Source organism: Camelus bactrianus, chromosome 2 (genome assembly GCF_048773025.1).
Source record: "Camelus bactrianus isolate YW-2024 breed Bactrian camel chromosome 2, ASM4877302v1, whole genome shotgun sequence".
In the NCBI taxonomy this organism is placed as follows: domain Eukaryota; kingdom Metazoa; phylum Chordata; class Mammalia; order Artiodactyla; family Camelidae; genus Camelus; species Camelus bactrianus.
The window spans coordinates 65,944,391-65,966,863 of NC_133540.1; the positions used below are offsets into that span (position 1 = coordinate 65,944,391).

General features: G+C 39.3%; 3 protein-coding genes across 4 annotated transcripts in view; 2 read left to right on the forward strand and 1 right to left on the reverse strand.

Annotated features, from left to right (window-relative positions):
* The window catches only part of LOC123616469 (uncharacterized), a 46,963-nt gene extending 41,462 nt beyond the window's left edge, over positions 1–5,501 (reverse strand). The window contains exon 1 of the mRNA XM_045515694.2: positions 5,432–5,501. The gene's annotated coding sequence lies outside the window, so the exon portion shown is untranslated. The remainder of the gene's footprint in view (positions 1–5,431) is intronic.
* A 10,872-nt stretch (positions 5,502–16,373) lies between these two features.
* On the forward strand, positions 16,374–18,607 carry H2AZ1 (H2A.Z variant histone 1). The gene is made up of 5 exons (XM_010953576.3): positions 16,374–16,524; positions 16,956–17,033; positions 17,315–17,428; positions 17,778–17,907; positions 18,164–18,607. The coding sequence occupies exons 1-5, from the start codon at positions 16,522–16,524 to the stop codon at positions 18,223–18,225; spliced, it is 387 nt and encodes a 128-aa protein (XP_010951878.1). The 5' UTR covers positions 16,374–16,521; the 3' UTR covers positions 18,226–18,607.
* A 1,115-nt stretch (positions 18,608–19,722) lies between these two features.
* Positions 19,723–22,473, forward strand: part of DNAJB14 (DnaJ heat shock protein family (Hsp40) member B14) — a 42,069-nt gene continuing 39,318 nt past the window's right edge. Inside the window, exons 1-2 of one of the 2 annotated variants that reach the window (XM_074343323.1) lie at positions 20,213–20,330; positions 20,721–20,902. Coding sequence is in view for 1 of the 2 variants with exons in the window: in XM_074343319.1 (XP_074199420.1) it covers positions 20,198–20,330 (133 nt within the window). In the remaining variant the exon portion in view is untranslated. Of the gene's footprint in view, positions 20,331–20,720; positions 20,903–22,473 lie in introns of both variants that reach the window. The other variant, XM_074343319.1, reaches the window with a different exon arrangement.

Genomic DNA, 22,473 nt, shown 5'->3' on the forward strand with positions numbered 1-22,473 from the left:
AGTCCACAGACCACTCTTTCATTAAGTCAAAATTTTGCCTCTCTAATATTTGTGAATTTCACTTATATTGAAAATGACTGTTGAGTATTATATTGAGTCTTAGAAATTTAGCACCATTATGCATATTTAAGCTGATTTTGAATAGAGTTACAAATTAGCATCAATAATTTATGGCAACTTTAAACCTTACTGGTATGTAGATATGTATTTTTAATTCACTATCTCAAATATTGGTAACATTTAAAAACATCTGTGTTTCTCCTCTATCATATAACTCTAACACATAGAAATTTGACTTCTTATGTCCTGGAAATATGCATCTTTTTTTAGAAATAGGGCTGCTTGTTGACAGCATCGCATATCTACAAGGCAATTCTGAAACCAGGGCAATGAAACAGTTTCTTGTGTAATGAAATATGGTTTCCCAGTAACTCTTAGTGTCCACTTTTTTGCTTTCTTGTGTGTGTTCCATTTGTGGCTTCAGATGTGCTCATAAACTAGTATGATAATCACCACAATTGCACATGGTAGCTGAGGAATAATTTTCAATATTGTGTAATTCATATTACAGTTGAATATGTAAGTCTAAATATGGCACCAGTCAAGTGCACTATCAATTCTTTATACTACTATACAGATTTACACATTGCCGTAAGAGACAGCACAAATTGCAATAAAGATGATGCCAATGAAATTTTAAATATTTGTAAAATCTTATAAGGTAACAATAATTTATCATATGCAAACCAATGACAACACTTGAAGTAAAATTCATCATTCATTACCAAATCTAAGTGTTACATTAAGAACTATATTAAAAATTCAGATGTTACTGCCTCAGCAAAATTTTGCCCAATTAAAATTCATTTTGAAAACTATTCAAATGTTTTGATGAATCAAGAAATATCTAATTTGGCATACTGTCAACATATATCAAATGAAAATCTTGATCATAACATAATTAGTGACATTTCTAAAATGAGAGCAGGAATAATTATTATGGAGTAAATAAATAATGATTTATTAATTACATATATCTTTATTTATACTAACTAAAAATCACTGGTCCATCAACAAAAGGCCAGACGTGCCAACCATAATTAAAATCAGTCATCCTTCACATATTCTAACTTGGAGTTAAATAACAGCGATTCAAAATTTTTTTTAATTTTTGTCATCATAATTTTTCCAATGCAGAGAGACAAAAGATATTTTATTTAACAAAGCTGGCTTAATTTTTAACATATCTATGTTCAGGAATATAGTATATGTATTCCCAAAAGTGCTAGGGTTTGATTTATTCAGTCATTACATAAATGTATGAAGTAAGTATTGTTTCATTCACAAGGAACTGAGAATTTGTATCTTATTTACCTGCCTCATTTAGAGTTTATCAGCTGTCACAGTTTGTGATATTAAAAAGAGATGACTCCCCATACTAAAGAATCCCATTGAAGATGCAAAAGAAAATGCAATAATAGGATAATAATAGAAATTGGTTACTCATCAAGATACTGACATCTGTATTGTTTTATTTCCTGTCCTACATAAACAGTATACTTCTTAGTGCTTTATTATAATCTAATAAATCTAATCTATTGATACTAATAGAATTATTGCATATATCATGTCAGACATTATTATGAATTTAAAAGATTCTCCCAGAACTGTTAGAAAATAGTTGACTTATTATATTATAACCATTCTATTAAAACCTTAGGGATGTGAATCTAATAATTAGAGTTGTATATTGACAAAGTTTTGTCCCATTAAATAGTTAAATAAATTGGTGATGAAGATGACAGCTTTTATCTTGACCCAGATATTTTTGAGACTCCCTGTCTCTAAAGTATACCAACATTCTTAAATGTGAATTATTCTAGACTCTTAGATAATAAAAATATATTTGAGACAAGCTTTATTATTGAAATATATGTTTATATTGTTTTATTGCCACATCTCTTTCTTCCCCAGAGTATCTCTTCTATATCAAGTAAATTTCCTATGGCTTCCTGGAAATGTATATATTCTATATTTTGAAGACTTCCAGGGCACATGAACCCCATCTTCTCAATAATACAGACAGTTTCAATACAGAGTACAGAAGAGCATCAATAAGATGTGTTTCTACTGGAGATGAGTGCGGAAGAATGGAAAGGATGCTTGAGGGGAAGATTAAAGAAAAAGGAGACATAGTAATTGATGTAGGCTTTTGGAAAGAGCAAAGGTAGCTGCAATCTGGAGAAATCTAGGGAAAGAAAAGAGATGTGTAAAGGGTGTTTTATGAAGTTTGCCATGTACTTTGCTATTTAAACTCACCCTCCTTCAATTTACAGCCTTAAAGTGAGTTTAATTTGTAGGTTGTAGTCTTTTCTAATGTCACTGAAAAGAAAGACTTATCTATTAAGATAAAATGTTATCCAAATCATTTACTATCTGAAATCATCTCTATGCACAAGTTGTACATGGAAATGTGTGGAGACAGTAGAGGGCTTAGGACAAAGCCCTGGGAAACTGCCATCCTGCAGTCAGGTAGTGAAGAGGCTATTAAAATGACAGATGGAGAGGAAAAAGATCAACCCCATAGATTCTGGAAATCAGGAAAAGACCGTGTTTGGAGCAGAGTGGTCATGTCCCTGAGAGGTAAGAAAGAGGCAAAGAACTGACCCCTGGGTTGGGCAACATGACAACATGGACAAGAGCATTTTTGGGGGCCTGATGGGAAAGAAACTCAGTTATAAGCGGGTTGAAGAGAGACTTGGAGGCGAAAACAAGAGACAATCATCTGCATAGTAAAGTCTTACAAGAAGGTTTTCAGCGGGGAGCAAAGAAAATGTGGCTGCTGGAGGGAGGCCTATGGGAGGAAGAGGAACTCTTTCTTACCTGTAACCAGAGAAAAGCAGGACAGATGGGTGCGGATGGGGGAAAGGGACACATTTTGGCATTAGTAGGAAGAGCAGGTTTTCATGAAATGAGGTCGTGGATTGAGATGAAGGGTGCAGAGGTGGGTTAGGTTACTGATTCTTAAACGTAGCTGCACACTGGAGTCACTTGGCAAGTTTTAAGTCATGCTTGTGCTTAGATCCAACCCCCAGAGATTCTGACTTAATTGGCATGGGGTGAAGCCAGGGTGTTATGAGTTACCATATCTGCCCAGGTGATCTAATAGCAGCAGATTTTGGGAACCACCGGGTAACATTTTTGAGGATAGAGAAGGTATTAGGCATCCATTAGTTGCCTAAATCCAGACCACCTGCTATGTGGAAAACAAAAGGAATAGGACTCATTTCTTGCTTTCAAGGATTCTACAAATCTGTAAGAAATCTAAAATCTGTTCAGGAAATATGAAAATAATTTAGGAACATTAGCCACTTTAAACATATTAAAGAAAGTAAGTTACAAACCTATTCAATTATGCAGAATAAGGGGAAAAGGGATCAATTTTATTTATTTATTTATTTACTTGCTTACTTATTTACTTATTTATTCAATTGAAGTGCAGTTGATTTACAATGGTGTTGTTAATTTCAGGTGTATACAGCAAAGTGATTCAGTTTTATATATATACTTTTTCAGATTCTTTTCCAGTGTACATTATTATAAGCTATTCAATATAGTTCTCTGTGTTATACAGTAGGTCCTTGTTGTTTATCTATTTTATATATAGTAGCATGTATCTGTTAATTCCAAACTCCTTATTTATCCCTCCCCTCCCAACCCCCTTCCCCTTTGGTAACCATAAGTTTGTTTTCTATGTCTGTGAGTCTGTTTTGTAAATAAGTTCACTTGTATCATTTTTTTAAATTACACATATAAATGCATCATATGATACTTGTCTTTGTTTGACTTACTTCACTTATTATGATAATCTCTAGGTCTCTCCATATTATTGCAAATGGTATTATTTCATTCTTTTTTACATTACATTCTTTTTATATATAAAATGGAATACTACACATCTTCTTTATCCAATCATCTGTTGATGGGCATTTAGGCTGCTTCCACATCTTGGCTATTGTAAATAGTGATGCTATAAACCTTAGGGTGCATGTATCTTTTTGAAATAGAGTTTCCATCTTTTCCGGGTATATGCCCAGGAGTGGGACTGCTGGATCAACGGCAACTCTGTTTTTAGTCTTTTAAGGAACCTCCATACTGTTCTCCATAGTGGCTGTACCAATTTACATTCCCATTAACAGCATAGGAGGGTTCCCTTTTCTCCACAAGTGGATCAGTTTTAGAGATGATGGTTCAGGGAAGCAATATGAACAAAAGCAGATGATCAAGGAAAATATGGGAAAACATATTTCTGGGGAACTGAGGGACGGGGTGGGAGAGAGAGTTTTCACCATATACTTTTGTTTCAACCTCTTAAATGGTGAAACATGTAAAAATTTAACTTTTCAAAAATAAATAAATAAACTTTTTAATGGGAAAAGATCAATCTGGATTGAAAGACAAGAATAGTGAAAAGTGAAGGTAAGGAAATACAGAGGAGCCAGTTGATAAAGTACTGAAAGTGCTAACAGTATCCACAGAAATATAAGGTTTTCTCTGTCATTTCATCTTGAGAGGCAGAATACTAGTTTAAGTGGTAACATCATAGTAGTGAAATGAAGCTTAGCAGGCACAAAGTAAAAAGCCAGTGTGGAATCCTGTGTTTGCTGAGCTGATCTAAACTTTCTACTGATAGAAAATGTAGAGTCAGATGAAATATGTTTCTTATTGCTGTTCATTAGGAAAAAAAAATTGTTTGTTTCAAAGAACTTTGTAGCCCTTAAGTCATTAATCACTTTAAAGAAATATTCATGTTCTTTCATGTGGCTTCTTTTGCTGAAGAGAGGGTAGGGGATAAGGTTAAGTTTTCTTCAATTCTCTTTTCATGATTCACAATTACATTGTAAAGCAACTTCTCATTAATGCAGGATGTTTAAGTGCCTTAGACAATTTAGAGAAAAGCTCTGTTCAAGGGCATAACAACACTGAGTATTAACTGTAAACTGAAATGATAAATTGCTGAAAACAAGCTAAGTCAGTTAATGTGGCCTATTGCTCCACAGTATGATAGTAAATACTGTAAGTTTTTCAATAGGTGGAACTATGTTAGGTGCTGAAATAAAACACACAAACACAAAACTTGATATGTTAAAGATAAGGCATAAAACAGTGAAACTGAGGTAATATTCTGCATTATGAAATTATCATTTCTTTACTCTATCTTTTAATGGAAAATTTTGATGTATTTATTTGCTTTGTTTTTTAAAATTCATTTAGATAGTTTTTCACCTTTGTAAAGTAAAAATAGTCACATGAAATATTGCCAGTAGTCATTCTCCATGCTAATAATGTTTTCTTGGTATAATGCTTAAAAATAATAGAGTTGAAAAAGTACTTCACAGAACGCATGCAATCTTTACAATAACCGTCTTACCATTCCCATTTTGCCCAAGAGAAGTGTAGTGGTCACAGACGCTGATTTGATCGATGTCTCTTAGCTGCGATGTGTCGATGTCAAATTCACAGTATCTGAATTCAGTTTTTCTCCTCTTTCCACTATTGCCTCATTGCTCCTTATCTTTTGTGGTCCACATTGGTACGCTGTGAACGCTTGTACAAATTCCCTGCATGTTATTTTAGGATAGCCAAAGCAAAACAAAATTAACAACAAAAACATTTACATAGATAAACTTGTCTATTAAAGGCAGTTGAGCACAATGTCAAACAATAAAGTATCCTTTACGTGGTAAAAAGAGAGTGGCTGAGAAGCCAGCCTGGTGCATTCAAATCAGATACTGGGGTTGCCCTTTATTAAAAAAAAAATTTTAAGGACAAAACATGATGCAAAACATAGTTTTGGCCCCAAACAATGTTGAGGCCAAATGTGTTAGACTTAAAACTTTGCATGACTACAAAGCAAAATTTACAATTTTTTTCCTCCCCTACATGAAGATACCACCTGTAGCAGTTTCATCACCATTAAAATTTTTTTATTGAACTTTAACCAGAATTTTCAAAATGTAAATACCCAATTTCAACAATGTTTTGCCATACTGGTTATCTCTCCTGCCTTAAAAAAATTCTTATTTTGGCTGGAACATTTTAAAGGAAATTCCAGAAATTCTTTCATCTTTCCTCTAAATATTTTAGTGTACGTCTTTAAAAATAATAAAATAAGGGACATGTCTTTGCATAACTAAATGCCATTATTTTATCTAATAACATTAACAATAATTCCTCAATATTATCTAATGCTAAGTTCACATTCAAATTTCCCCAGTTATCCAAATTAAAAAAAAAAAACAAAACTGTGGACAAAAATCGCAGCTTCCAAACAAGGTACACACACATTATCGGGTTGTACTGTCTCTTAATTCTTTTTTAAAATCTCTTAATCTAGAGCAGTGTTCTCTCTCCTTCTCTCTCCCCTTTCCTTGCTTCTCAATGCTATTTCCTTATTGGGGAAACCAGGTCATTTTCCCACATTCTAAATGTGGCTAATAATGCTCCCTTACATTATCTGTCTGGTGTCGTTTGATTTCCAGGGGCCAAGAAGTTAGTTCTAAAGAGTTGAATAGATAGGAAATGAACTACACAGCCCCATCTATGAAATATTCTTTTAAAAAGATTATTCCAGGTAAACTTAGAAATATTATTCTCAATCTTCTAGGGAACATACTATAAAGAAAATGGTTTTGCCCTAGATTTATGACCTTTATGTGATTCATGTGAAAGTTGCAAAATGGGATTTTTTCCTAATTCTATTATTTCTTCTGTATTTATTAGCCAGAATCCTTTTGTTTAGAAGAATTTTTCCCCATCAATTACTTCAGTATAAATTGAAATATAATTCGTTGCAGAGAGACAGAATAAATGTTCACTTCTGCCCCTTTGGTTATCAACCTTTAGAGTGACGAGTTGGCGCTGCGGACACTTGCAACGGCATCCAAAAGATTTTCTTTCCTCTCTATTTCTCTCTCCTTCCCTCCTCCTACCCTTTCCTTTCGCCCTCCCTCTCTCCTCTCACTGTCCTCTTTCCTCCTTTCTTTTCTCTTCAGTTTGAACTCATTGCTTTTTCTAAGTTCAATGCATTGGACTTAAACTTATAGTCATTTCCATGTTCAAATAATCCCATTTTGGCCAGTGGGAGATTCTTTAAACTTTTTACGTGTCCTTTCTGAAAGACTGTATAGTTTCTGCCTCAGCCCTGAAGAAAGTCATTTCTTCAAAGATTCCTTTTAGTAGGAAATGATATTTAGAGACCAGGATCTCACCACGAGGACTGTTTACCGCTGGTGGCTTGTCATTGCTTCTAAGGCTTTTCTCTGGGGGCTAAGATACACGTTTTTTAAGAGGAGGAGGAAATTTGTATGTTCTCACTGATACTTCTCTTAAATATCAGGTCACAGGGTCTTAAATTTCTTGATTTTATATTCATATCTTTTTCCTTATGCTAAATTATTGATAATTAAGGAAATTAACATACTTAATAATTTGCTTTATCCAATAATACACATATAATAATTTTAAGAATAATAATACTGATATTATTCTCAACATTGACTATTAAATGAAGTGTAAGACTTCTTGGTAGTTTTTCATGTCTTTATAGTTCATCCCACTGAAGACTGAGACTAATACTGTTTCTGAGTTTACTTGTAATAATTTCTTTTCTCTGTTAGAATGTGGCATCAACTTAATAGCCAGTTAGGTTTTTTAGTTCGGCTTGCTTTCAATATTTACAGATTTCTCATTAAATGTTTTAATTACATAAAAGCATTTACAACATACCAAAGTAAAAACTGTAAAACAAGAAGTTTTGCTTCCATCTCTGTCTACTCTACCTTCCTTCTTACTGTAATAATTTTTATTAATTTTTGGTTTATCAATCCACTATTGTTTCTTTCTGCAAATATAAGCAAATATGCAACTTATACAAAACATAACGTACTAGATACCCTATTCTGTACTTTATTTCCTTCATTTAATAATATATTCTGAAGATCACTGTATATCAAGGTATAAATATCATTCACTTTCACAGCTCCATCTTACTTCATTATGTTGCTGCACCATAGTTTATTACTAAGTTCTCTATTAATGATCATTTGGGTTATTTCCAATCTCTTCCTGTGCACGAGTTACTTTATATTTTTGCAAAGCACATTCTTTTTCAAAGTAGGAAATAATGAAAACAAGCATTCTTCAGTATGGCATGTTTGCCAAAACTTCTCCTTCTACTGTGTAGTTTTAACAAATGAAACCAGCATCCCAATAATAACAGATTACACTGATATGTGTCTCTCCAAAACACCTCTACAGTGATTGTTTTGTTCTATAAACCAGGTGTATTAGTTAGGGAAGCCTAACTGCTGTAACAAACAAACTACAAATTTGTGGTGACTTAATACAATAAAAGTGCTGGTCTGGGGTTCCTGGTTGGTGGGTGGCTTTTGTGTGACTGATCATGAAGCTCTAACCTCCTTATTTTGGAATCTCCTCCCTTGCATACAACTCTCAAATAGAGAAAAAGAGGGTGGAGAAGACACACTTTTTAAAAGTGTAGAAATGACACAAGCCACTTCCACACACTTTGATGAGAACCCATCACATGGCTACCCCTCCCTGCAAGGGATCAGGAGTTCTGGTGGAACACTCAGGAAATAAAAATGCGTTTGGTGAACAATAAGTGAGTCTTGGTCATTCAGGGCTCTGTTATCTACTTCATATTGTTCAATAGATTTGCTCCAATGTTTATACATAAATCTATAACCCATATAAAGATCATGTTAGTGAAAAGGTACTGTGTCCTTTTTGCAAAATAGCCTTTGGACATGTGTGAAGTAAATGGAATGAGGGAGCCTATGACAGGTACAATCTTATAAATGTTTGTATTTTCACATGAACATTCAAGGCAAAGTTTCAGCACCTATGAGTGGCTTGGGAGCTTTGGCTACCTCCAAAATATGCAGTCTGAATAAAAATGTGATGCTTTGTAAATGGAATTTCAAGTCATGCCCCCTAGCCTTTGAGGCAATCAGATTGCCACAGGCAACCAAGAGTAGAGCCTCAATATTTCAGATCATTTTCTTTGGGAATTTTCAATATGTCATTGGAAGTTGAACTACAGTTTAAATCATCTGTAAAAAATGTTTGTAAACCAACTTAATAGAGAACACAGAATATAGAAATTTTCAAACATATATTTTAAAAGTTCTTGAGCTTTGATACATTTACAAATAATTAATACTCTTAAATATTATTTTATTAAAGCAAATCTACTAGTTTTTGTTTTTGGCAAAACTGTTTACTGGTCACTTGGAGTGTTATACATATCTATGTGTAAAAGTATTGTAAATTTGTTATCTGTTTATTTTTATGTATGTCATATGTGTATTTATCTTCAAGTGCTCTGTAATTCATAATATTGATTAAAGAAGTCCTCTCTGTAAAATTAGTGCCATTATACTATGCTACAAAATCGATGATGTGAAACAGGTTTTACATTTTAATAATATACAGTAACACACTCCTCTTTCCTTATAGATTTTTGTAAAATTCCTGAATGGTCAGCTTAGTTTGGAGAAAAAGTGACTTGTTTCATTTTTGACAATTAAGATGAGTATACTGTTTTCACTTTAAAACAGGAGATAAAAATCTAAACAAAGAGCCAGCATGTAAATTTCCATATCCTGTGGTGAAATATGATAAATGACCTGGCCAGCTCTTGCCTAGAGTTGTTGGACTAATCTATTAATGGAGGAAGAGTGTCTCAGGCTGTTTCCTGCTAAGAATCTGAGCAGGAGAGAAGGCTTATTGAAGAAATTAATGACTATTTCACGAAACATCAGGACACGAGAAGACAATGAAAACAGTATTCATCTAGAATAATAACACTGATGTCTTAAAGTTGTTCAGTTAGAGAGTGTATGAGTTTCGTTTAAGACAGAGAAGATCACAGGTATGCATGGTTATAGGCACTAATTAAATCCTCTCCCCAGAAGCTTTTTACTCAGAAGTACAAAGCTATAGAAAGAGCACAGAGAACTTCCATCTGGTACTTTTATCCCTGAATATCCCCTAAGTCTATTTCTTCATCTTTTAAAATGAAGATAAGCATGTCTACTGCAGACATTTTTAGGTTGAAATCGGCCTCTAGGTCAAATTCCACTGAAAACTCATAAAATTCCTTGTAAATGTACAGAATCATTAGGAAGTATTTTGAGCGGTTGATCTTGCTTAATACCATGTCTCAAATATCCTAAACCTAGTGACTCATTAATCATGGTCTGATAACGTTATCTACTTCTACGAGCAAAAGCACTGCTCTTTCATTCTCTGCCTGGACCCAGACAGTATGAAATGTCCATGAGAGTAATTCTGTAACAAACTGGAAAAAACACCTTAAAGCAGTTTTAATAGTTAACAAGATGACTCTCAGAAAGATTGTTAGCTCTATTATTTAACTTTCCCTAGGTTGCTCTGTTTTAACAAATAATTCCAAACAACCACCCACACTCCTACACACACCACACAAAAAATGAAGTTGGGAAAGTCTAAGGATGCGGAAAAGCCTTTAGATTCTGCTCTGAGCCACATCCACCCAACTGAGAGGACTGGGGAGTCACTTCTATCTGTACAAGGTTTTAATAATAGGTATGATGGCCACACCTTTTATACTGGTTTTACCCTGGGTCTGTGGAGTGGTGTGAAGTATGCATTGTTCAAAATTTTATAAAAAGTATAAATTGCATGTTTTTAGATCCTTGTCTATTTTGTGAGGGTGTGTGGCATTCCCTTTCCTCCTCAGGATGAAGTGGCATTTGGATTCTCTCTGGTACTAAGATCACTGTGTGAAATTTCAAACTTACAGAACTTAGCCAATGATCCTTCTCATTGCCTTATAACATTGGGCATAAAAGATTTACTTGACAACCAAGAGTTTTGATAAAACCCGATTTAGTCTTCGAATTTATGACATTATCATCTTTGGTAAACAGAAGAGAGAAATAAAGATCAAACACCGATTGTTAATCACCCAGAGCAGGCAGTATATATGTGACGAACACCATCTTGTTAGACGTTGTAACTACTGGCGTTTTCTGTTATCCTATGGAGTCATGTCTAGTGAGAAACAACACTTTGCTTCTCTGGATCTTTGGCTGCTCTTCAGCTTTCAATTCTATTTCCTTTTTTTCCTTGGTACTGTCATCTGTGGCATCAAATTAACTAAACAAGAAGGAAATTAGACTGAGGTGGCTCTTACGCTATGGCGGTCTAGAATCTAAGCCTGTAAATGCCTCAGGGTTATGAAATCGTACCTAAAGGCAACCGACTGCTTTATGCTGCAGCAATCAAATCCTTTCCTTTCTTTGCTCCCACACCTTCTCTACAGAAGTCTTTCCCACCGCAGCTCCTGCTGGTGGAGCGCTCCGAATCACTTTTAGCTTGGCACTGCTCGATTCCAATCGAGTTTTGTTCAAATAAACTCTTAAGCTTTTTAATACGTCTCAGTTTATCTTTCAACAGTTCTGCCATCATCACCTAATGTTTTTGTTAAGAATACTTCTTGGCATATATTTTTGAAAGTTTTTCTTTTACAAGCTCCTGTCTTTATTGCCAACACACTTAATAGAAAATTCCACTTGAATTCCCTGAATGTCAATTTAAATATTTCGTAACCTTCCCGACTTTTGCTCTTCCTTTTCTTTGCCCATCCACGTCTACCCTCTTGGCATCCCCACTTCGACAGATGCTACTTCATGTACTGGACCACCAATCTAAAACACCTGACTATCTTCTTTTATTCCCTCTCTCATTTATCCATGTCCACTTCCTAATTGTCAAAACCAGTTACTAAATCTGATTCTCCCTTCAAGATGTTTTACATCCTTGTCTTGGTTTCAGTATTACACTGGTTTTAGGCTTTGTACATAGGTGACATACATCATCTTTACGAGCCTTCTAACAAAAATTTTCCCTTTTGTGACTTCCCTTGTACCCCATGCTAGATTAGTTCCCCATGCTAAAATTGAGGAACATTGTATTATCCCCTTCTCAGAAATATCAATTGGTTTCTCAGTGCCTCATGGTAAAGTCCACTACCTTTCCCCAAGATTTAGGGTATTGACTTAGGTTAAGATTTAGTTCAGCTGCAAGTGACAACACTCCAAAATAAAAGTAGCTCAAAATAGATGTAAAAGTTAAAAGAGACCCAGGGCAGGCTTGATATTTCCGAGTATCAAAGACTCTTGCTTCTTCTATTGGATTATTCCTTCATATGTTCATTTCATTATCCAAAATGGCTTTCCAACTTTGGCTTCATTCCAGTCAACCAGAAGAAGAAATGGAGAAGAAGAGTCTTGTCTCTTGTAAGGAAATTTCCTGGATCTTGTCTGTGCTGACCACTGATGCTTACACCCTTTGGTTAAAATGTATTTTCATGGCCAAATGTACTTATATTCTGATGACCGAGTATCCCACTAAAAATTGGAAGCTCTAGTAGTGAGGAAGATGGGGAAATAAAAACAGGGTAATAACCAGGAATCTCTGCCACACCTCTACATTCTAACTGCACTTCCTTATGCCAACCTGTCATTGTTGTCAACCTTTCCCCTTGTCCATTTAAACATAATCTTTTCAAAACACTTCAGTCCATGGTAGTTTTCTGTCCTGTAAACCAGAGGAATTGTTGGTTTGGTGGCCAATCAGGTACTTATTTTGTAATAGCCTTATTAATGTGGTCTAAATGATTAGAGCATTGTTTAAATTTTCTTGTCTAATCCTCTCAGCTAGATGGAGGGAAGAACCTAAGCCTTATATGTCCTGTCTCCCAGCTGCTATCGCTTGGCCTGTTGCCTGGCACCTCGTACAACTGAATGACTGTGTTCTAGTTTACTTACCAAGTTGACAGCACTGACCTGGAATATATCACATCTATTCCTTTATTAGGGAAGGATTATGTATCACGTGTTATATGTGGTATTACAACCCATTTTGGTTGCATATATTCAGACTAAGAAGACAATACAGTATGTGTTAAATGTCAACAACAATCTTGAAATTACATTAAAAACATATTATAGAAATTTTTAAAAAATCATAGGAACATTACAATGCATTTTGCAATTTAGCTGGCTGTACAATTTAGCTGGAGGGATAAGAGTTATAAAATAGTTATACAGGTGAAATATTATTTGGGAAAACAATATCAACACACAGACTTCCTCCTTTACCCAGCAAATCCTAAAGATCAATAATAGATAATGAAAGGATAATATGAAAAGAGCCTCAATTTTTTATTTTAAAATTAACAGCAAATTTCAAAAACTTCTGAGGATTGTTAGATATGGAAAAAATAAGTGTTGCATTAAAAGAGATATTTGGCCCCATTTTTCAATTGTTTTTCCTGAAATGGCGATGGATCAGGTAGAGCAGATTCAGCTGATCCTCTTTGTAACCTATGCGCTATATTTGTGAGCTAAATGTGTGAAATCTGTGGTCATGGGGAGTGTATAGCTGGGAAATTTGGAATATAAATCCAGGATCTTTGTTTCACCAACACTGAGTTAAACACATAGGCTTCTTTTTATTTATGTGAAGAATTCAGGGAGAATTATGGCCTTTGTACCACAATATTAGTACATCATAATCGAATATATGGAGTACATTCCTCACACTTCATGAAAGCCTCTCACAGTTCTATGAGGCTGGTTTATCCGGTCCTGTGAATCTCTAGATAATAAATGAAGAAACTGTGGCTCAGAGTTCAGCTTACTTCAGGCCACACAGCTAGTGAGTGGCTGCCCAGAATTTTTCCCAGTTTTTCACTCTAGGTCAATGGTTTGTATTACACCACACCAGAACTCAATTATTGACAACTCATTGAGTCCTTGAAGGCCTATTCTCTCCAGGATGCCCTAGGTAGCAAGAACCAAGATTTCAATGGGGATTATCTAGCCAGAAGTATCCAACCTAAGTATCTATATCACGTAGGCTGGTATCATTTGAAATAGCTGGGACGTCTGTTTGTATTTGCTTAAAAACAGGTGTTTAAAGCAAGATGTATTTGAGAAATTTTTCTCAGTTGTGAGACTATCTCTCAAATTCTCAACATAAACTCCCAGGAATAGTAGTTAATATATATACTACTGTCAGAAAGGGGATAAAAATTACCCATAGAAAGTTTGCCTGAGTTAGGAAAAGACTATTAAGGAGAAAGGCAGTAATAGTGGGGCAGTCTACTTTATATTAGTTTAGTTTTTTATGACAAAAGAGCACTTACTAAGTAGCTGATTGGGTGTGGCATTGAACAAAAAGAGTTACATAGCTCTGGCTATGTATATTATATACATATAATAGCATAAATACAAGTTCAGGAGAGATAAGCTAAGAATATTAACACATATGAAATCTTCACAAAACTGCTGTGAAAAGTAGAGAAACTAATATTGTCCTATTCTCCAAAGGATGAGGAAAACATTTGAATGTATTGGGAAAAGATTTAGAAATCAAAGGTACTTTATTTCATCCCTCCCCAGCATCCAGTGTACAAGACACCGTAGTTTTTCAGTGCTCACTATGTGATAAACACGTTAGAGAGTACATTGAATACCTTCTCCTTTAATCTTTCAACAACCACGGGAAAATAGGTGTAACTATACACTTTTCACAGAAGAGGAACTTGAAGCTCCAAAAAGTTAGTAACTACGATGACACAATGAGAAGGTAGCAAAGACAGGAATTCTTGTCTACCTGCTCCTGAGCTCATTCTCTTAACCACTATTCAGAGAGGTAACAATGAATTCCTTCAGGTGGTCCTCACAGCAAAGAGCACATATTCCCCAAATTGGAAAAGGTATTACTGTTGGTTTGTGAGTCATATATCAGGAAGACAAAGTGGAGCTCAGGTTAACTATTATATCAGGTTTCATAGATTTTTAATGTCATTTTATCAATTCAGTGGGAGAACTGATTAACTCTTGCTATTGATTCCAACACAAGAATTCCTCAGTTGCATGGGGAAGAAATAAGGCAGCTTTGACTCAAAATTGTTGGGAATCTCTTCTCTGGAACTTATCTCCCAGAAATAGAGAGGTCCTCCAATTTGATAAAATCTTTCAAATTGAAACCCAAACTACAGTACTCAAGGGTACATATTTCAAAATTTCTTAACATCAGAAATACTGAATTATGTTTAAAATGTAATATACTATTAAACACTATAAATATGAAAGATTTAGATTAGTGTCTCCAAGCAGCTGGACATGTACACAGGTGTTATTAATCTATTAGTTGGAAGATGAAGTAGCTGGCATTATTATAGTACTGTGTGTACAGTACTATTTTTTAAAGCCTACCATTTGTAATTGATTACATGGACCATCTGTAACTGCCTGTGAATCATGTTAGAAGTTACCCCACTGACATTTACCAAACATTTGTCATGTAGCAAAACGTTTAGCATAGAAAAGTTGACACATAATAGCTTTGGGGTTTCACTAAATCAACTTTAGACACCTGGCTATAAGGTACAACCCATTGATGTGGAGTCTCCAGAAAAATATGGCTTATGATTTGATTAAAGAATACTGCCTCACTCCAAGCCCTCTGTGCCTTTTGTGACCAGCGAGGTGACTTTACTCCACCGTTTTTACCGTGAAACGATCCCGGGATTTTTTGGGGGGGAGAGGCAGGGGTTCAAAACTGATGAGGAAAGAAGGGAGATACAGCTGCAAATGGGAGCACAGCGTCGTGATCAGTTGGTGGCTGGGGACTCGCCTAGGGGGAAGAAACGCGGAATCGCTATCAATGCTATAGTTCGAGGAGTCGAGGCGCGTTCGCGCCACCTGTCAGACCGGAGGAGCAGCCAGGGATGCAGAGGGGGCGGGGTGGAGGGGACCCAGGGACCCGGAAGAAGGCTGCGGACCAGAGGGTCTCGTCTGTGAGATGCTCCTGTGGCAGGGGGGAGGGCGAGAACGAGGGCAGGCTAGACCCCGCGGAGATTTCACGTGGTCTACGGAACCAGGCTAAGAGACGAAGGGGGCCGGGGGATGGCGGGGCGCTACTGAGTGCCCCTCCCCTGAGCCTCTCAGCTCCTCCTCTCGGACACGTGACCACAGGCGGCGGGTCCCCTAACTCCCGCAGCGTAGCTCGCTGTGTTTCTTCCCTCCCGCCGCCGTGCCCTTCTTCTCCCAGTTCCCATCCCTCCACCCTCCCCCACCTCCTTCCCCACGCCCCAATAGCAGCTCGAGCTGCGAAGCGCCCGCCCCTCCGCCCTTTGCATCGCTTGCTCATTGGCCGAGGCTTCAAGGACGCGTCCCGAGGGCGGGTGGCAGCCATTGGTGGGATGAGCAATCCGAGTTCCCGGATGAGGGAACATTCTGCAGTATAAAGGGAGCGGGGAAGGCGGGAGACAGCGCAGTTTGAATCGCGGTGCGACGAAGGAGTAGGCGGCGGGCTCTCGCTGGGTGTCTGACTAGTCCTTTCTCTGCCCTGCTTGTTTGAGCTTCAGCAGAATTCGAAATGGTAAACTTCGCGGAGGCGCTCGAAGACTCCGCGGGTTTTTGCCAGCGGGAGAAAAACCCGTTACACACGGCGATGGGGTGAAGCGGCGACGGTTGGGAACGCGCGGAGACAGGATTTGGAAGAGCGGGGGGAGGTGTTTTGTTGGTGGCGAGAGGAGCAGCCTCGGATCTCGCGGCGGGCGGCGACGGTTGTGTGGCGCGCGCAGCGTCGCTGGGGGCCGGCGGGCGGACGGAGGCGCGCGGCCGCGGCGGGCGCGCAGCGGGGGGCGGGCGGGCGGGGTCGCCGTTGCGCCGCGCGGCGGGCCCGAGACCCCGGCTGGGCTCGGGGCCGCGCTCGCGCCCGGGCCGCGCCGCGGTGGGGGAGGGGCGCGTCACCCTGGTAATCCTATATTCTGCGTTCCTCCTTCCCTCGCGGGCGTGTGCGCGCCGCAGGCTGGCGGTAAGGCTGGGAAGGACTCCGGAAAGGCCAAGACAAAGGCGGTTTCCCGCTCGCAGAGAGCCGGTTTGCAGGTCAGTGGCGGCTCGTGCAGTCTGGGAATCGTGGCGTTTTTCTTTGCTTTTCCTCTCTTGTTTATCATCGCTTTAGAGGAGCGTTTCGTCTTTGCGTGGGTGATGGTGTCGCGACTTGGTTTACCGATACAATAAATATCGGGGGGGGCGATCACGTGTGTCTTTGCTGGGGCGTGTTGCTGCACCAGCGTCCGTGCCCCTTGCTTTGGTGCGCGGGTAATTTTACCACCTTTGCCTTTAATATCTTTGTGCATTTATGTTTGTGTATGCTTAAAATGAAGTTCCCGGTGGGTCGTATCCATCGACATCTGAAATCTAGGACGACCAGCCATGGACGTGTGGGCGCTACTGCCGCTGTGTACAGCGCAGCCATCCTGGAGTACCTCACCGCAGAGGTAAATGGGTGTACGCCTATAATCTGGAAAAGATTGGGGGGGAGGAGGGGGGAGGCGGCGAGAGGGAAGGAGGAAAGTGATGCAAGAAAACTCCCAGGCTCTGAACGCGGCTAGAAGCTTCTGACAACGCTAGAGGGGGCTGGTGTTCATGATGGGACCCTATTGAGCTTGAGTTTGCTGCTTTAGGAAATAAAATTGCGTGCCCCTTTCATTGCTTTTGCATATCTTGCCATTCAAGTAGTGGGGGGAGATGACAGTTGGTAGATACACGTTCATGAAGGTTAAATTATTGTCTGCATCTTGATCTTAAGGAAAGTTGGAGGGAGACTGATTAGATTCTGCCTTCTAGGTACTTGAATTGGCAGGAAATGCATCAAAAGACTTGAAGGTAAAGCGTATTACCCCTCGTCACTTGCAACTTGCTATTCGTGGAGATGAAGAATTGGACTCTCTCATCAAGGCTACAATTGCTGGTGGTGGTATGTAAATACTGACATTTTTAATTTCTTTAGAGAATTCTTTGCTGCCTTAATTCCCACTGGTAATTTTTAGTCTAGAAGAGTACACTTAATATATTTTCGCTGATCTGTAGTATGGTTGTATGATAAGATTTGATTTCTGTATATAACTTAGTGAATTTTTCCTTGGCACACGTGAGCTTCCCATTTAAAGACATATTCCAAATAGAACATTCAGCTGTCTTGATTTTAAACTACTGTTAATTTATCCTTCTAGGTGTTATTCCACACATCCACAAATCTCTGATTGGGAAGAAAGGACAACAGAAGACTGTCTAAAGGATGCCTGGATTCCTTATTATCTCAGGACTCTAAATAAATACTCTAACAGCTGTCCAGTGTTGGTGATTCCAGTGGACTGTATCTCTGTGAAAAACACAATTTTGCCTTTTTGTAATTCTATTTGAGCAAGTTGGAAGTTTAATTAGCTTTCCAACCAACCAAATTTCTGCATTTGAGTCTTAACCATATTTAAGTGTTACTGTGGCTTCAAAGAAGCTATTGATTCTGAAGTAGTGGGTTTTGATTGAGTTGACTGTTTTTTAAAAACTGTTTGGATTTTAATTGTGATGCAGAAGTTATAGTAACAAACATTTGGTTTTTGTACAGACATTATTTCCACTCCGGTGGATAAGCTCAATAAAGGTCATATCCCAAACAAGTTATGTATTAAATCTGCTTGATTATAATAGGAACAGCTTTGTTATGAATAGGTATACAGTGATAATTTAAGCACTTTTCTTAAACTGTTCATTCTGAAGATCTTAAGTCAAAAGGCCCAAGTTTTTTTGTTTTTTTCTTTTTAAAACTGTGTAAATGAACTAGAACTCAAGCAGAAGCTGGATCGGGGACAAGTTGATTGTTTTTTTTTTTTTAGGTTAAGCTTGAGCGTTTCAGTTTGTTAGCTGCAGTTAGCTTTTTGTGACAGTACTACGCTATACCACTGTTGTGGACTTGGCAGGTGGGAGGAAGGGAGAGGGCAGGTAGGGAAGTCCTGTATATAGCTACCTCCACAGAAGGAACTTTCAGTTTAGACTAACAGTGTTTTCTGTGTGCAATGCACTGTTTTTAAGGCTACTTGAGTTGTTCAATACGTGGTAACATTTTGGGGGGACATACTATTACCGTTTTACAGAAGAGGATTTCTTCACCAGTCCCGAGTTACCATATTTGCTGGCATAGCTAGCAATATCTTTACTGAACATTGTGTGAAAATGGTTGTGATTAGGTTGAGTGGATCATTTTGACACTTGGTTTCTGTCAAGTTCTTAGTTTTCGAAATTTGGGTAAGGACATTACTAAGCAAAAAGTGGGCCCTTTACCTGCACTGAGGAGGCCAACGTGACATGGTACAGCATTTCACAGGGGTAATGTGGAAATGGAAGAAGGGAGGAAACCAACAAGTAGTTAACTTACGTGATGGCAGTGCCTTCCCAAAGCTGATTCCTTGTTTTGGTCATGAAGGATTATCAGGCTTACGTTTTTTCACCAGAACAAGTGAAAACTACAAATTAAAAAGTGTTTGCTTTGTACCTCCTGAATATACTAGGAAGCAGTTTTATGGAATATGGGTCAGAAAAAATGTACCACTGACAAGGCAATAAAACAAGCCCCGTGTTCTGAACACCTGTACCGGAAGCGCTGTGTAGAGGCTGACAGCGCCGGCAGCGCGGTCCTCACCTGACCAAATCCTCCCAAGGCGAAGGGGGCCCAGAGGCGGGGCCTTCGATCCCTGGGAATTTTCCTGAAAACGTACGTCCCCACCCCCATCCGTCACCCGGCCGCCAGGAAGGCGGGCTGCCGCCTGCGCCGTCGAGCCGGGAGGTCAGGGACCGCCGTGCAGCCCATGCGGGCGGCCGGGTCCGCGCCTCGGCGGAACCCCCTGCAGGCAGCCGGTCTGGTGTCGCTCGCCCCCCACTCCCCGAGCTTGGTCGGCTCCGAGCCTGGCGGTGCCACGCACGGATCGCCGAGTCGGCTCGGACGGCCAGGCTAGGAGCTCCGTCCCGGGACCGGGAGGGATGCGGCTCGCGCCGTAGCTGCCCGCGGGGGGTGGGGAGGCCGCCGTGAGGAGGCGGAGCTGCGATCCCGCCAGTGCGCCCGGGCCTGCCGCCGCCGCCGCCGTCTCCTGCGCTCCTCCCCGCTCGCCTCCGCACGCCCCCATCCCCGGCCGGCCTCGCCTCCTCGGCGGCGGCGCGGCGGGTTCCGCCTCTCGTAGCTGCGCTCCTGCAGGAAACGGAAGAAGGTGCAAGCCATGGAGGGGAACCGGGATGAGGCGGAGAAATGTGTAGAGATCGCCCGGGAGGCCCTGAACGCCGGCAACCGCGAAAAGGCCCAGCGCTTCCTGCAGAAGGCCGAGAAGCTCTACCCACTGCCCTCTGCCCGCGGTGAGGCCCTCGATGTCTCTTTCCTCCCAGCCGGGTCCCCAGGCCGCCGCGCAGCGCGCTCCCGCCCCCGCCCCTGCCCCTGGGGAGCCGGCGGGGCCCCGGGCCTGCTCGACCCCGCCGCGGGGCCCCAGGGGGAGCATCCTGACACACCTCCGCCCCGGCTCTGACCATCCCGGCCCGGCCTGCCATGGGCGGCCCGAGACTCCCTCCTCCCCAGCGGGCCTGTGAAATGCCGGCTCTCAGCTGGCAGGCGAGAGTTACCGGTTCCCGAATGGGTTTTCGTAAATGTCCAGCTGTCATTCTCCCAGGAGATTCGTCCGGTCCTGTCTTAATGGAGCGGGCCTTTTACCTGGGTGTTTGATTGTGTACCCCCCCCATGTTCACCCCCAGATAAGGCCTAGGCCCCTAATAAAGGATGGGGAGCGGGGAACCTTAGTGGCTAATGTACACGTCTCTGGTTCCACCACCTCTTGAGTCGAAAACACTTCCCAAAGGAAACATTTTCGAATACCTGAGATGACATTGCTTTTCCTTGAGAGAGAGTTCCTTCTGAAGAGAGGAGCACAAATTTGGTAAGAATGATAGAGTCTAATGATTTGCCAAATAATATCTGATTTGATAATTAGCAAATGAGGCACATCTTTAGGAACCGAGTACTGAGCTTCGTTTAGTCGAATTCGGCCAGTTCATGTCCTGCTCTCTAGGCTTTAAAGTAATTATAGCCAACATTTGTCGAGCACTTACAAAGTGCTTAGTGTTTGTATGGATTATTTTGTTAACTCCTCAGAACAGTCCTAGAATTCATTTGGCAGGGTTTATTCATGTGGAAACAGACTTTTTGATGAATGAATGAATGAATGAAAAAAAAAACTATCTTACCCAAGGTCACACAGTAATTAATAACAAAGTCAGAATAGTACTTGACCTTTCCAGCTCCGAAAGGCCTTTAACCACTACATTCCATTGCCTGGTCATTAGGATACTGTTTCACTTGAGGTTCAAGGTATTTCCAGGTTAAGAAGAAAATTACCAGTAAATCAATAAGACTGTCAGGCTACCTGTTTTATTCTTATTTTCTAAATTTTTTTCTACGTTGTTGAAGCCCTTGTATTCTTTACTTTTCTCTATTCTTTTCTTTACATTGAATACTGTTGAATACTGTACCAGAGAGGACAGTAGAGGAAAATGAAACAAAAGGAGTTAATTTTTTTAAAATGTGGCAAAAACACAACAAAACTTACTAACTTAACCGTTTTTAAGTGTACAGTTCAGTAGTGTTAGCCGTTTTCACATTGTGGTACAACAGATTTCCAGAATTTTCATCTTACAAAACTGAAACTATGCAAATTAAACAACTTCCCATTTTCCCCACCCACCCAGCCCCTGGCAATCACCATTGTACTTTCTTTAAAAATTTGGCTACTTTAGATACCTTATATAGGTGAAATCATATAGTATTGACCTTTTTTTTTGTCTAGCATCTTTAACTTGGCATAATGTCCCTGAAGTTTGTCAATGTTGTAGCATAAATATGATAGGAGTTCCTCTTTTTAAAGGCTGCATAATATTCTATTGCATGTCTATACCACATTTTCAATATCCATTCATGATCTATTAATATATTTATGTTGTTTCTATGTCTTGGCTATTGTGATAATGCTGCTATGAGCATGGGTTTGCAGATATCTCTTTGTAATCCTGCTTTCAATTCATTTGGATACATACCTAGAAATGGGATTGCTGGATCATATTGGTAATTCTGTTTTCACTTTTTTTTTTTTTTGAGAAACTGCTATACTGTTTGTTTTCATAGTAGTTATGCCATTTTACATTCCCACCAACAGTGTGCAAGGGTTTCAGTTTCTCCACATCCCTCATCAATGCTTGTTATTTTCTGTTTGGTTTTTTTTTTTTTTGGATGTTACTTTTTGATAACCATCCTGATACGTGTGAGGTGATATTCTCATTGTGATTTTGATTTGCATTTCTCTAATGATTAGTAATGTTGAGCATCTTTTTATTTGCTTTTTGGCCATTTTTATATCATTTTTTGAGAAATGTCTATTCAAGTCTTTGCCTATTTTGTAATTAGGTTATTTGGTTGTTGTTGAGTTGTTGTTCTTTATATAATCTAGATATTAAC

Bases quoted from the DNA above. Each gene is read 5' to 3' on its own strand.
- H2AZ1 (XM_010953576.3), top strand. The intron at 17,034-17,314 runs GTCAGTGGCGGC...CTTAAAATGAAG, and splicing joins CGCAGAGAGCCGGTTTGCAG to TTCCCGGTGGGTCGTATCCA. The intron at 17,429-17,777 runs GTAAATGGGTGT...TCTGCCTTCTAG, and splicing joins TGGAGTACCTCACCGCAGAG to GTACTTGAATTGGCAGGAAA.